General features: G+C 39.5%; 1 protein-coding gene across 14 annotated transcripts in view; it reads right to left on the bottom strand.

The window, feature by feature from the left end:
- The window catches only part of obscnb (obscurin, cytoskeletal calmodulin and titin-interacting RhoGEF b), a 196,347-nt gene that overhangs the window by 171,785 nt on the left and 8,057 nt on the right, over nucleotides 1-16,505 (bottom strand). For all 14 annotated transcript variants that reach the window (XM_042109107.1, XM_042109123.1, XM_042109138.1 and 11 more), the window contains exons 4-10: nucleotides 14,981-15,241; nucleotides 14,355-14,660; nucleotides 13,592-13,858; nucleotides 10,825-10,931; nucleotides 10,570-10,738; nucleotides 9,483-9,755; nucleotides 826-1,104 (exon numbers count right to left, since the gene is read on the bottom strand). In XM_042109107.1, the coding sequence (XP_041965041.1) occupies nucleotides 826-1,104; nucleotides 9,483-9,755; nucleotides 10,570-10,738; nucleotides 10,825-10,931; nucleotides 13,592-13,858; nucleotides 14,355-14,660; nucleotides 14,981-15,241 (1,662 nt within the window). The remainder of the gene's footprint in view (nucleotides 1-825; nucleotides 1,105-9,482; nucleotides 9,756-10,569; nucleotides 10,739-10,824; nucleotides 10,932-13,591; nucleotides 13,859-14,354; nucleotides 14,661-14,980; nucleotides 15,242-16,505) is intronic.

Below are 16,505 nucleotides of genomic sequence, written 5' to 3'. Positions count from 1 at the left end.
ACCCACTGCAATTTGCCTACCGACCTGAGGTTGGAGTTGAAGATGAGATGCCATCAACTACCTGCTTCAGTGAGCCCACAACCACCTGGATGAAGCTGGCAGTGCAGTGAGAATAATGTTCTTTGACTTCTCCAGTGCCTTCAACACCATACAACCTGTATTGCTAAGAGAGAAGCTACACCGGATGAACCACTTGCTGTGACACTGTGATGGAGAATATTCACCAGCGCTTTGCTGCAAGTGGAAAACTCTGCACCGATTTTGCCTGCCTTGACCCAAAAAACTTCCCAGAGATAAGGGAAAAGGGTTTCATTCGATCAGTGATGCAAAACCTCAGCAATGTTTGCTGAAATTTGATTTAAGGGCCACTGCTGGCACTTTGCAGGCTGAGCTGTTAAGCCTTGCCAGACCGTGGAAAAGACTGAAACTGTCCCCTCTGGAAGAATACAAGGTGAGGACATACACAGAAGATGAGGCGGATGATGCATCTGAAGGCAGTGGTAATGAAGACACATATGATGTGGGAAGGGCCAGAGCTGGTTAATAAGAATGTCTGTATGTATACAATCTGCCATTTATGTGTATCTTGTCCTGGCACAATACAATCTGTTGACAGATGCATACCATGTCATTGGACTGGCCTACACATAACTTGTTTAAAGTAACATTTAAACGTAAATTTAAACATGAGTAATTTACTGTGCTTTACTTTAGTCATTAAACAAAGTTAAATTAAATGAGTGAGATTCACCAAACTTTTGCAATCATACAATAATGCAAGTATTTTAATGATATAAGCTATATTTTAAGCAGCATTTTTCATACCTGCTACATGAATCTTGAACACTAGTTTCTCTTTCCCAGACTCACAGATGTACTCCCCAGCATCCTTCTTCTCCACACTGTCCAACACCAACTGACACGTTTTACCCTTCATCTCCATGTGGACGGTTTTACTTGAGCTCAACAGATGACCATCCTTGTACCATTTGACTTCGGTCTTTGAGTTGGCCACTTCACAGCTTAGAGTTGCCTTCTCAGATATTGTAGCTTTAACTTCCCTCTGAATAGACTCTTTGTTGATGAATGTATCACTTTGAGATTCTGAAGGAAAGTGGCAGATTATTCATTAATATCATAATCACTGTTATTTAAAAAAAATAAATAAATATATGAATCCACATGAGTTTACGATTGAGAATGAATTGTGAACGTTTTCGACAGAAAACACCACATAAAATTTAAGATGAAACAAGGAACAGAACAAACCAAAGACTGTTGACTGTAGACTAAAGACTGTTGGGTTTATACACTCAGAAAACACACATTGTGACTCTACAACTGCGAGCATTAACTTATTGGTTTGGGGTGGGCAGAGTGTGTGAGCCACGAAGAGGACATAACAGATGGAAAATGTTATGAAAAGACAAGACTGATAGACTGGAAAGGATGGATTTCTGTCTCACAATGCTTCAAAACAAACATAATTTGTTCATCAACAACTGTGAAAAAATAGCTAATAATTTCCAATTCTCTACCTGATACTAGAATCTTAAAGATCATCTTTTCATGTCCAGCTTCACAGGTGTACTCTCCAGCATCTTTTTTCTCCACACAGTCCAACACCAGCTGACGAGTCTTGCCTGTCATTTTGATATGGATGGCTTTACTGGAGCTCAACAGATTGCCATCCCTGTACCATTTCACTTCTGTCTGACAATCATATACCTCACAGCTCAGAGTGGCTTTCTCGAAGGTGGTAGTTTTAACCTCCCTCTGAGCAAAGTCCTTGTTGATAAATATGTCTAAAGAAACATGGAATATGCCCAAGGGAACATCAACATTTCTGCTTGCAAAATATAATACACATTTAAGTAGTGGTCCTGTAAAAAGTCATTGCCAACTTCGCCACATCAGAATCAGACTGCACTTGACTAAAACCATAGTCTGCTTTCCTCAGGAGTGTGTACACAAACAATATTCTCATTTTACACTTCTCGTATTATTCCATTTTCAAAATCGATGTCACTGTGCAAGCATTAAAGTTATAAGATATATATCATATAAATAACAATAAGAATGCACACCCTCCGAGGTGCTGGCAAGGGGAAATAAACTATAAAAAACTTGGTCACCACACACTCTGGGCCCTATCTTGCACTCTGGCGCAATTGACTTTGTATATCGGCGCTTGTATCATTCCTATTTTGCATCTGACGCACAGTAGACCTTTTCCTCCACCGACACACGTCGGTAAATTAGGGAATGAACTTGCGCTCCCGGGGACGGTTCAGCGAAAAGAGGAGCCGCGTTCCGGCGCAAACGTTCCCTGGTGCTGTTTTGCAGTTTCAGAAAACAATTCTGCCACAGACCAAGAAAAACCTAGTCTAAAGTCAGTGGCACGTTATTCAGATGCTATGTTAAGGGTGCATGCATGGCCACAGGGCATGAATGCTATGCACACCCATTTACAGACACCCTCATGCTCGCAACGATACATTCAAAGCGTTGATAATATTTGTCCATTTCCCAGTTTCGTTCGTGCATTGGTCACCTAAAAAGTAGCCTATAGTACAACAACCACATGCAATATCTTTACAACAACAACGTCTAATAACACCTATTCATTTGGACAACTTTTTACAGCACTATAAAGGCTAGTATCTTTCATTTTGTTCCAATGTATCGCTGTGTATGGCTTTAAACATACATCAAGCTTTATCATCAGCCTAAGCATTATTCCAGCTGTAACGCTAACGTTTTGACAAGCACCCCAATTTTGCCTACCTTGTTCTTGCCTATCTGAAAAAACGTTTTATATCCATGATGGCCTTGAAGTGTTGAGTTAGTGAATTAGATCAGCTTAACCCTTACAAGCCCGACCGTTCTAATTTCGTTAAAATTTTAACGATGACCAATCATCTAATATCTAAGCTGTCCAATGACTGATTTTATTTCTGAAATCTTCCCCGTAATGCTGACAACATAAGCTTCAATTTGATATGATTGGTTAAGGGGTTTATGGCGCGAAATGTTTTGGATACTTGAAGATGAGTCGTGAAAAAAACTTTTCACTTCAGTCGTACATTTTAACATGGACCGCTAGATGCCACCTGCACTTCGTTGGAGTTTACCTCGACTGGAAAACACACAGCTGGATAAACTGAGGTAATATATATTTTACATCGTTTCTAGTTATGGTTAATCTTAATTTGTAGTCATAAAATCATGTTATTTGATAGTAATATGCTTTCTCATCAGCGTCAACATTATGGCATAGCGGGGGCTAAGTGCATCATCATGTAACTTTAGCTAGCTGCATTACTCTGAACTGCTTGCAGTATTCTCGTTTGCTTTTTATATCAGTTATTTTCATTTGACAATTTCATTTAAAAACCTGTTAGTATATAACCTGTAAGTAAGTTTGTTTTCTAGTACCAATTTGCTTGTTAGGTAAGCATTATATTGGCAAGTCAGTATAGCATACCAAAGCTGAATAAATCAATGGGCGCCGCGTTTCTAAGTTGCGTTCTCTTACATGAAATAAGTTGAGCGATATTTTTACTCCTCTCAATATGTAGTTGTAGAAAACAAGATGTGAAATCACGGATTCTGTCAGAAATGTAGTGCTAATTAACGTATTGCCTCTCATCGGGTTGTTACCTCGCTAGGCAGTTTGTAGTGAACTGTTTTACCTTGCTTCTAAATGTCAAACATCAGACGTGCTTGTCTCAACATTTTCTAAGATGGCATGAGTTGATGATATTCTACTCTTCTCAATATGTAGTTTTATAGAAAACATGATGTGAAATCACATATTATGTCAGAAATGTCATTATTGCATTTAAGCAGTTAGTTACTAGGTGAAATGTAATCTGTCTTTATCTTAATGCCAGCCAGGCAATCAGATTTAGGGTAGCTAAACCCATGTGTAATAAAATGACTTTTCATACTTCAAAATATTTTTGAGTTACTCAAAATGCTTCAATAGTTTAGGCTACCTCTTCTTGTGTATGTATGTGCACACATGCACACATCTGTAGTTTTGTGATTTTATTTTTTTAATTAATAAATGTATTACATTTGTATGATTTTACTGTTGTTTCAGATGGAGGATGACAAGACCTACACAGACCTCCTTGCAGGCCTGAAGAGGTGGCTGACTGCTGATGAGCTTGCGCTCACAATGTTGAAGACCATGTGAGGATGGAGGAAGAAGGTATAGATTTAGGTGGCGTGCGTAGGGTGGTGTAGACTGCCACTAAAACACTGTGAAATAGACTTGTTATGTTGATTTTTATGTTGTTGTCCCAGGCATATGTGGTTTTACCAACCGGAACGGGTGAGAGGTTGTGCTTAGTAGGCCGTATGCAAACACACAGTGCAGGGGCATGGGACGAAGAGACCCCAGAAGAGTTTCACAGTTTTCTGGGATTGATCATTGACATGGGACTTCACTTCCCTCCCTAATATCCATTGCTACTGGGGAACCAAGTCTCTGAAGGGATCAGGGAGCGTTGACCAAATGAGAAATACATATTGTGTACACTTTTTCTCCATTGACATTGCTGTTTCAGTAGTTTCTTATTATTTCAAGTTTGGCAATGCAGAATCTGGTGTTGAACCTAGGTTTGGTAGCTACAGCCAGAAAGATTTTGGCGAAAATCTATCACAACAGCTGGCAGGCATTTCCGTCAAAATTTCAGCCTCGCCTTCAGCTGCTCCAACTACTACTCTGTCATCTTTTCATCAAGTACATATTCCTGTACAGCAGGAGCCAAAGAAAAATTGTTGGCTTTGTTATAAAAACAATACATAATAACACTAAAGTAGCTTGTATGGCCTGGAATTTAGCGGTAGGTGACTGCTTTTTTGGTAAACAAAATTGCTGTCAGATTTGGCATTCTACAGAAGGGGATGCGTTTCGTTATGAGTCATAGGTCCTCTGTGTTTAACCTTCAGGTTCCCCACCCCACCTTTCCCTATCCTCCTCTGTGTGTGTGTGTGAGTTTGTGTTTATATGTGTGTATGTGTTTATTCTCAACAGGCTTGTTCTATGTAATCCACTTTCAAATGTTTAGACACATTGATTTTTGAGTGATGTTGAAGTTGATTGTATTCCTAGCTTTTCATAAATAATACATTTTATAGATGTATATCATTTTCATATTACACTAATTTATATAAGGAAGTTGTATCTGTTGAATCAAATGTATTCTATGTCTCTTCAGAATTGATCTTCAATAAATATACAGTATACTTACTTCCTGTATTACTGGTAAGGTACATGTTTTTCTTTTATATATCATTATTGTTGACTGTAGCATTTGCTTATATACAAATAAATGGTTTATTCTTATGGACCAAATACATCTAAACCATTGTGTCTGACTTCATTATTAGTTTTTATGCATACTTTTATGTTTTTGGTGAGAAAGAGAATGCGAATTCTGTCAACATTCTAAATCCCGTTTCCTGCATTTTTATACACTTATCACTTAATTTATCATAACTTTTGAAAGGTTAATGGTATTCCAATTCAGTCTTTTTTGTTAAATAGCCCACAACTTGCTGAACATGTCATACACTCTATATTTTTCTCTATCTCGTATAGAAATATGATGAAAATTCATTTTTATGCGAATGAAATTCAATTTTAACGAATTTCGGTATACATTTGGAGAGGATTTTCAAAGACTGTTCATTACTATATCAACATTACCATATGTATTTTACATCATTTGATAGAACTGACCCTTCTGATTACAATGGTATGTATATCCCATTGATGGTATGTATTATACTCAAGAAATAAGGTTTTTTGTGTAAGGAGGTCATCCAGCACCAAAAATGGAATGTTCGGCACGGGCACGAAAGGGTTAAATCAGCTTATTGTGTACTGATAACCAGCAACCGTAGATAGTAAAAGAAAGCAAGTAGCCTAACCTACAACTTCTGTAATTGCTGCGTCCGTGTGTTGTTCTCTCTCCTTCTCAAACAAAAGTTGTGTGTGCATTAAGTTGATTTTGATAATGTGTTTATAACTTTACTTTACAGAAAATATTGTAAATAGCCTACTGTCATGCATGGTAAACACCCCGACAAACACGGGACGTCCCCCGGACCTTATGTGGACATTCACAACGTCCCCGATTGGTCCCCAACGTCATGTTCTCTAGTGGACGTTCCGTTGACGTTACTGACGTCCGGAGCCGGAGTTATCCTTTGGTTATTGCGGGCCATCCGGTGCCGGACTTTCTGGGGACGTCACCGTCAGGTCCCTCGAATGACATTCGCATTTCAAAGACGTCCTAAGGACGTCCTTGTGTGGGCCCGACAACAACATTATACCGGGGACATGTTTGCCCATGTTAACAAAGAATTTCAAAAAACTTGTAATACATTTTTTGTTTGTCTTGATGTAAGTAATCAACTCAGTCATTTTCATGGTGATATGTGAAGGTAATTTTTTCCCCTATTCTCCTCCTAACTCCTGCGGACTTTCCCCTAAAGATGCCAGCTGCAGCAGCAACATTTCCGGAAAGGTACTGGCTTGATGAAATTCATTCTGGACTCTCTATACGACCACATAAAGACCTCAGGATACTTCGGTTTGGCTTTAGGGACCCTCTACTCACTACCACGTAAGTGTAATGTTGTTTGGAACTGTAGAAGAGGTATAAAAATAGCGTTTTGTAGCGGCGAAATGACATGCCCTGGTCACTAACAGGCTAACGAGTTTTGACTAAAAACGGTAAAATCGAACTTTCTCAAAACACATCCGAATGACATGATTTTGATGTCAACTCAACGTATGTACTCCCAATCATCCGTAAATTGATCTAAAGTGCATTTTACTCCGGATAATTCCTTTAATAAACAGCGGGTGGAAACTCTTTTAACTACATTAAACTTAACAAGTATAAGTAAGTATAAGTATATATACTTTTTTGATCCTGTGAGGGAAATTTGGTCTCTGCATTTAACCCAATCGGTGAATTAGTGAAACACAAACAGCACACAGTGAACACACAGTGAGGTGAAGCACACACTAATCCCGGAGCAGTGAGCTGCCTGCTTCAATGGCGGCGCTCGGGGAGCAGTGAGGGGTTAGGTGCCTTGCTCAAAGGCACTTCAGCCGCAGCCCATTGGTCGGGGCTCGAACCGGCAACCCTCCGGTTACAAGTCCAGAGTGCAAGAAATAAAGAGGGCAAGAAATAAAGGCCTGCCTCGAATACAAGCATGCCCCAAATAAAGGCCTGTGCCTTGCAAGCAAGTAAATAAAAGACCCTGGCCATAATTTGAGGATTTACGAGTCTGTCTCCTAAACATTCCTCACCCGTTATCCAGACATGCATGAAAACATTTGAAAACAAAAACTCAGCCATTGGTTGTTTTGAGAATGATGCATTATGTAGGCTAAAGAAGATAAATCTATTGTGCGCATAGGCTAATACTTGGCTAGTCATGTAAGTGCGCACTTGAAATTGACCTACAGTATTTGTATGTGTGCTTCGAATAAACACATTTATCTGTTTTCAACGTTGTACCAGAATCTGGTTTGCGTTGGAGAGAGAGAGCACAAACTTGCTACCAGCCAATTCAGTAGGCTAACTCAAGACTTCAAGGCCATCATACAACGTTTTTAAGCAACAAACAAAATACTAACATAACAGTGAAGTTGTTCATTTTTTCATGGTTTATTTTTTTCCAAAAGCATCCTCTCCCCATGTGTCTATTGCATTTACGTAAGGAGCTTGGAACAAAGTTGGGTTTTCTTCGTTTTCATTTTCTCTAGGCATATATGCTCAACAAATATCAGCTAGCTCAGCAGGCCATGAGAAGGCTATCAATGAACAGAAAACCGTGTTGGCTAACAATTTATTAAATACTCCTGTTATTGTCATCAACAACATCGCTGTAGGCTACTGCCTTTTCAGCGCCTTCTGCTTATCAGTCTTTTGAATTCGTTTCCATGCAGTTGTAGGCTACAACGTGCCATTCCCTTCATGTGTTCTATTAAAATGTTGTATGCCCTCATTGACAGTAGCTCCGTGAAGTCTGCATCTTTCCAGGTCGGAGATTTTCTGGACAGCACTATGCGCACAAATGGACGCACGAAAGAAACGTCACCAACACGCCCTCTCACTAGGTGTGAATTTTAACCGCATGTTCTACGCCTCGTTCAGACACAGCACATTTACATAATGTCCGGAGGAAATACTAGGGGGGGGGAGTAGTAGAACAACCGGCTAACTTCGGACTTCCATATGACCGGTTATGTCGTTCAGATATACGGCCCCACCGTTTAACATCGGCAGAACCTCCGGTTTTACACGTATGTCTGAAAGTGCTAATTACAAACACACAACATCCATGCATTACTGATGACTGACTTTGACCCACCTCACACTGTTTGTTTGTTTGTTATTTGGTTAGTTTGGTTAATAAATCGATATTTTAGTTAAAGAACCAACCTCTCGACTCCCTCTTTTGTTGTGGCTTTACCCCTAGGTCATAACAGTATCCAAATGTCTAGTCTAGCCTATTAATACTCAGTGCTAGGCCTTTTTAGAAGACAGAGCAACAGCCTACTTTATTGACATTTTAAACATTTTTAGCTTTGAACTGACACATCACAAAAAAGTTAGATGTCTCCTGTACTGCAAACGGGAAATTCAGTCTGCTTTCCTCTGCCAAAAGTTAACCATTTTCAAGCACCTTGCGTCTTTCTTTCAATGTCTTGCTATACAGCTCCTGGTTTGCTTGTCCTCAGAGTTTGTCCTTAACGACGGCTGTTAGGGAACTGAAACCGGTCTATAATACCACACTTTAACAGTGGTTGGTGTAAATCAGGACATTTTAGCATTCCGACAGGCTTTTGTCGGGACTTGGGACACGCAACTCAAAATGTGATTTTAAACGTGCTACTTTTTTTTCTCTCTCGCTCTCTCGGAGGTAGCCAGCCGAGCATTTGCTCTGCTGCCGGCTTGTCCCTCATCGCCCAAAACGCTTTATTGCATTCTCCACATTTTTAGCTACATTTTCATGTACCACATCAGCATTTTTGTTCAGTGAATCTTTTGTAAATTGCTTTACAATTACCGTTGGGCCCTTGGCCGCCTTCCTTATCACCCAGTTCGCTTTAGCTTGCCGCCATTCACTCCTTCATTAAGATTTCTGGTAGAATTCTCCATCTTTTTGGCATCTATGTGTCCAGTTATATAGTCTGTCTGATCTTAGTCTTGGATTTTGTGAAATAAATTTCTAAATACGACTTATAGTCCGGTGTGACTTATATATGTTTTGTTCCTTTTCATGTAGCATTTTTTGACTGATGCGACTTATACTCCAGAGCGAATTATAAAATACGGGAGGTTATTTAATAAATATCTTACTAAAGGTATATGGCATGTCACTCCGTATTTAACTAAATGGCTTGTTGTGGTTTTGTGATGTGGTTTTGTATTCACATCTCTTACCTTTAATGTTGACCTGGAATGTCACCTTGTCCTCTGCTGTTTCACATGAGTAGTGTCCCTCATCACTGGACTTAGCATTCTTAATGACGAGCTTCCGCTTTGTTCCTTGGGAAAACATTGATGTCCTCTGGTCTTCCTTTAGTTCTTTCTGCTCTTTCTTCCAAATCACAGCTGTGTCATTAGTGGATACCTCACAGCTGAGCTCCACATCACCACTGAGTTTCATGGCAGCTCCTTCACTCTTAGACTTGTTTACAAACCTGCCTGGTTCATCTAAAAAAATAATAATTAAAAAACAGAACAGAAATGAAAATATTTTACAATCAACAACATTCAACCTTGTCCACAGTGTGTGTTAGGAGCTAGAGCTATTTGGGCTTGATTGATGATTGATTGTGTCTAAAATGTCTGTCGCCATTAATCTTTATGATTGTAGCAGACCAATGTTCTGCTGAGCTCTTGTTATTGTTTATAGGGAGGAAAAAAGTAAATCAAGCACCTAGGGATTATATCATGAAGGTCACAAGTTTGAGTTATTACCCAGCACCTCCAGAAACCGATCTGCAATAATTTGTCACCAAATTCCAAATAATTTTTTTTTTATCTACCCTTGTCAAAAATGCCCCCCAAACTTTGGATCACTAAACATTGTTAATGAACTTCCATAAATCTTAAATTTCAATTTGTTAATCAACTTTTACTCTTGTTACTCTAATGTTATTATCCCATTGGTTGCATTGTAAATTTGTTCCCCAGAAATTCATTTATAACAGCCATACCTATTCAGTCTCTTGACTCTCACCATTGTGTTTTCACTTGTTCAGTGTTGAATGCATAAGCCTTTTCCACCAGCCATTTTTGTGGTCAAGCTATAGGCTCAGCTGTGCTATATTACTGTGTATATACCCAAAAGCTAATGTCAAACAGGGGGCACTGTGGCAAAATAGGCAACATGCCCACAGGGACCAGGGTAATTTCCCAATCTCTCTCTCCCACTTATTTCCTTTCACACTCCTGTCAAATTAAAGGCATAAAAGCCCAAAATATAAAGAATCTAATGCCAAACAAAAGAAAAACGACCTTGTACCTTTAAGAGCAACCTGGAAGAACATTCTATCTCCATCACAAATACACTCATATATGCCAGTGTCTTCATGTGTGATTTTGTGTATCACAAGAACACGCATCAGGTCAGTGGACAGGCACTCATACTTTTTCGCTGTCTTAATCTCCTTGCCCTCCTTCATCCATATGACCTGTGGATGTAAAAAATAGCATTTTACATTTTGAAAAGTTACAGAATTCACAAGGTAATGGTGTTCCCATTTCACACATCACAAACCTGGACATTTGGATCTGACACTTCAGTCTGCAGCTTTGCCGATGTGTATGCTGTGAAGCCAAAAACTTCTGTCTCAGTGGACTTTCTTGTGAAGCGGGCTTGTGGAGCTAAAAAAAAATAAAATAAAAATAAAATGTACTTTCCCCTTGTTCTCTCTATTTTTCATTGTGAAGCTTCCTCCCATGAAAATCAGCTTTTTAATACAGTACTGTATGTTATTTGTTACAAAACCTATAATGAACTAATTAAACAGGCATTGTCATGGTTGAGGATTTCTGCTGTGCATTTGCATTGCATCACTGATGTTCTCAGTCAGGTAAATCCAAACAGACCAGTTTTCACCTAGAAAAACTAAGGAATCGCTTCTGACTATGTGCGGGTGGGGATTTCTGAATCATTTGGATATGCTGTGGCAAAATGATGAGGATTGGAGGAAATGCCAGGGCATGGCATTGTCAGAGTTAAAGGAGAAATCTGGCCAATTTTAACACAGAGCTCTGTTGATCATGTTCACGGAATACTGTCGGTCAGAAAAAACTTGAAAAAAATCGGTGCTGTCTGACGCGAGTTAGCTGGCTAGCGGATGCTACAAGCTTATGGGGGCATGTTCTAAACCAGTGGTGTCCAAACTACTGCCCGTTGGGCCAAATACGGCCTGCCACACACTTTAATCTGGTCAGCCGAGCATTTATTAGTTTATCATAGATCCGGCCAGCCACGCACTTTAATCCAGCCTGCCCGGTATTTAATTAGGTTATCATAGGCCGCTCGCTTTTTTCCCAGCGATAGACGACGTTGTGGTTAACTTTAGGCCACTGCAAACTGCTTTACACTCTTCTTAGAGAATGTTTACAATGTCAAAGTCAAAACAGCTTGTTACATCGAGATACATAGTATCTACATTGCAGCAGATCTAATTGGGAATGCATTTGAGCGTGATAAGACGGAGAGAGCGCGACGGGTTCCAGCTGGCTTGTCATTGTTGATAATTGATATCTCCTTTTTATAAGAAACTTTTAAAAGAAAATCGCGATGGCAACAGTAGTTCCCACTACTGACCATTTATATAAACTGTGAGGGCACAGCCACAGGCACACCATAGGCTATATTTGAGTGGAGCTGGCAAAGAGTCTTAAAGTGACAGTGCACCATTTATAAATTAATTAAACAGCATCAAATGAACAGTATTTCTTAAGAAATTAATTTTCTACAACAAAATTACTTTTAATTATTTTTAAAACCCAATGACCCACCACCACTGTGCATGTTGTTAGCACGCCTTGTCAAGTTAACTTTGCTAATGCAGCCTATTGTTTGCTTAGCCTACCTACCTACTCTATGACCGACTAACTAGCTAACCGACGAACTCCCTTACTAAATCGACTACATTTGTTGCACACTTGAAACAAAATGTCTTCAAAAGTATGTTGAAGGTCCAATAATTTCAAACATTACATTTCCGTTCGCACTTGTAGGCTATGCTGCTTTTCTTTCACTGTCTCAAATGGCGTACTTCTGCACTTACAATACCTAATTTGAGTGTGTGAGGGTGTTCACACTGACAATTCCAACGGCACGAAGTGCACTGCTAGTCCCCGATGGTGCACTCTTAATGGTCAAAAAGCTGAGTGTGGAACGCTGCTGGACACCTTTAACCTTCAACGTACGCCATCTTGGCTACATAGCAGAAGAGGTGGGAGCATTTTCAAACTTGTGGTAATCGCGGTTGAGAAAGCTGAAGCAGCAGCAGTGGAAAACACACTTTTCATTGGTACAATTAAGTTATAACATAAACTGTTCATGTTTTGACACTGTACCACCAGGTCATTGTCGAAAATAGGAAACCAATGAAGTTATATTTAAATGCTGCAATCGTCATTTCTGTTAAGTGCACGGAGTTGGTGTTCAATATGAGACGACACTATTCTATTAAAATTCACACACTCTGTCAGTAAGTACACAGTGCACACAGGGCATAAGTATGCCATTTGAGACACAGTGTTTGTCTCGTTTTTCCTACTGTTTCGTTTAATCTACTCAACCACTTGAACTGCTCTATTTCTTATCCTGAACTGCCACCCACACGATAGAAAAGGCAACAACCTAGTAATTATGTGAATAAAAATCTACAACATGTTTGAATGGCCAAAAAAAGGACCAATCATGGGGGCACATGTTATTGACAGTGAGTGGAAACTTCAGTCATTTGCATTTATCCTGCTAAAAATCTGACACCAGGCACTACGCTGATGCCTGCGCCAAAGGGAAAATTGTAATAAAAGAGAGAGACGTTGAACTTTAACGTCTATAATGTTGGCTTTTCGTTGATTCACTCATCAGCCCTATTCTAAATCAGAAAAATCTCAACGGAACAGATGGGAAACAGGGTCATCAAATGTTACAAGCTTTTTCTTTCTTTTTTCTTCTTTTCTTCTTATATCAAGGTATGTCAAAATGAATATGAAGTTTATTGAAAGATTGAGGACAGATGCCTTACTTTGTGTACTTTGTGTAATACATTTGCACAAGGAAATGCTAGATTTTCATTAAGTAATGATAAATGGTAAATTGACTCACAAGAAAATGATACCCCATTATAATTTTACATTTTACTAACTAAACAGATTATTGAATAAATATAAATTCCCATACAAAACCTAAAAGACCATACGTGTTTTTAGGAATGGCAGAGTCAGTACAACAGGACTTTCCAAAACTGATGACTGTCAACTCATTTGAATGTCACTCAGAAAGAAGTCTTCCTTACCTTTCACACTAAGTGTGCAAATACTCTCTGAGCCACCACCAACAAACTTCACTTCAGCCCCATTCAGCTCAAAAGTGGCCTTACGGATGAGAAGCGTGTGAATGGTCTTTGAACGTGTGATGAGGTAGTCAGAGCCACTGCGTAGAAGAGTATTATTTAGTTTCCAGGAGCCTGAGCAGACCGCAGAGAGCTCGATTGTCAACGTAACCTCCTCACCAGAGGTTGCACTGGCATTCACTAGGCCTTTTGTTATGTTCGCTGTCGGTTCTGTATAGGACAAAAGATGTCAAGCAGGTAATGAGAAACATGTTAACATAACTGGTATAACCTAAATTATTGCAACAACAGATGTCAAGATATCAATAGAATAGGTGTCAGAGAAAAACCTAAACAACAAAATCTAGAATGATGAAGAATAAAGAGATGGCTAAAGAGGTGGAATACAACAACAACTGCACACAAAGGCAGGCTGACTGTCCTGCCATGGACTTGAAGTTGACCTCCTCACCTCCTCATACAGAGCATGCTGAGAAGTAGGGAGAAAGTGGGCGGGAGGCTAAAATCAATGGGTGCTCATGTTTATCTGTGTTTTAACACAGCTTTGTGTAACACAAATGTGCTCATTAGTGTATTCAAATACTCTTTGCTGTTGCAAACACCTCTCAGTGCACAAGCTCTATCATAGCAAATTGGTGATCAATTTCATGGGGGTTGAATATTCCTGTATATCATGTACTGTATGTGTTAATATTTACTCTCTCACCAAGGAAGAATGTTCCAGGAACCTCAAGGCAGGAGCTTCGGCCAAAGTCATTTACAGCAGAGATACGGAACTCATAGCTGCCTTCTTCTGTAATGTTGTTGACAGTGTAGTGGGTGTAGGGCACTGTGCTTGTAGTGTTGCACCTCAGCCATGTGTGAGCTCCTAGTTTTCTTCTTTCGATAAAGTATCCTTTTATTGGCACCGGACGATCGCTCTCTGGAGGTGACCAGCACAGAGTGATGGATGAATCAGTCTTGTTCCGTACCACAGGGTCAATTGGGGGATCTGGTGGGTGCTTTCTTGGTGCTAGAAGGCCAAAATAAAGAACATGAAAGGTGACATTTGTTACTATTTATATTCATATTGCTTTCACACAGTATGCCACTTGTCATTTAGTTTCATATGTATGAGGCGGTGGTAAAGCGTAAGGAGCTAGGCAAAGTAGCCTGAAAATGTGGGTTTAATTCCCGACTTCCACCGTTGCGCCATTGAGAAAGGTACTTAGCCCCGAGTTGCTCTGGGGAGAATGGCCTTTGTAATATAATTGAGATATGTAAGTCACTTGGTAAGCGTCTGCTAAATGTAAATGTGTATGTACATGTACATATGTATTTAAGTAGCCTCACCAGTAACAGTGAAATGCGTTGAGGTCTTGCAATCCCCTGCGATGAAAGCTACTTCTCCTGAGTCTTCAGAAGTGCAGTCACGTATGGTTAAAGTGTATTGCCGTGTACTATGTGCAATGCTGATGCGTGTATCTTCAAGCAGCTTAACGCAATTTCTTGTCCAGTAAGAGCCTTCACAAGGTTTTTCAAGCTCTACACAGAATATTACTGTGTCGCTCACAGGGACAACTGTCCTGCGTGGGAGTTTCTTTGTGATGTTACCTGAAAATCAAATGCAAGAACAATAAGAAGTTGGGACAATCTTGTACATGCACTGCATGTTGTAACAATGTATAGGCTATACAATTACAGTGCATGAAAATGCACCGTACTGTTATCGCTGGGCTTCTTATAATTATTCTTCTTCTGACCAGCCAAAGGACACCTGCGCTATGTAACTTTAATGTTTGACAACTTTATACTTTTTAAGATATTTGCTAAATGTGATAAAATTTCCCCATTGTAAATCAATGGGTCGAACGTTCATGAGTTTAAACTAATGACATCACAATGCTTTTGCACCTGTGTCTCAACGGCCCCTGTTCTGTCTAAAACCAAAGACGGGCTGCTAAGTAGGAATACCATTACTCACCATCTGTCTGGCTATATCCATCTCCATAATAGGCTATGTTAGCTACAAACAAGTCAGACTGTTCCAAACTTTCTTCTGCTACTAAAAGTCCACATCTGGCACATAGGCACAAAGTGTGGCAAACCGAATGATTTTCGACTAAAACAAAAATGTTATCAAGCAAGATATACTTGCTACTTGGACGACAATAACGTTAACCATCTCGTGAGAGACCTAGATAGGTTAGCTGTAACTGTAACTGTCGCTAGATAAATAAAGTTTAGACTGGTGTCATAGCGGATATCTGCGCATAAAATCACAATCATTCTGCATATGTCTAATATTTAAACATTTACTGTTAACACTATTGTGAAACTCATATCATGCTTCATCTAAAGTTACAGCAGGGATAAATGCTATTGAATGATATCAGTCTAATTCAGGCTGCATGAGCCTACATAAATGACCATTGAATATTTCACCAGATTGAAAAACATAGGCCTAGGCTACATAATCGTTCTGCACACATAACGTAGCCTAGTCAAACTGCAATGTTTGTTTGTACTGGGTACCCTCGATAACCACAGTAAACGCTCTTCTTCTACAGTCAGGATAATATAATGCAATTATATAGGCCTACATCTAATTTAGGCTACATGAGTCTGCATAAATGACCACTGAAGATTTAACCACTTTGAAAAAAGTTAATTTGTTCACAAATAATAGCCTACACAAATTGTCTCATGCTGTGATCCCTCATGCTCTTATCCTAAGTTGCAGAAAAAACAACCATATATGCATGACTTCAGTATCATCCAGTGAACTATATCGATGCTCAATCAATTATCTTCGGTTCTAAAACTGTAGGCTATAAAATAAGACTGTTCAAAGACTGTTCAAGAGCTCCATGCTGGT

Source organism: Alosa sapidissima, chromosome 1 (assembly GCF_018492685.1).
Source record: "Alosa sapidissima isolate fAloSap1 chromosome 1, fAloSap1.pri, whole genome shotgun sequence".
Classification (NCBI taxonomy): Eukaryota; Metazoa; Chordata; class Actinopteri; order Clupeiformes; family Clupeidae; genus Alosa; species Alosa sapidissima.
The sequence above is the reverse complement of the archived record's forward strand: the minus strand, read 5'-3'. Positions and strand labels throughout refer to the sequence as shown.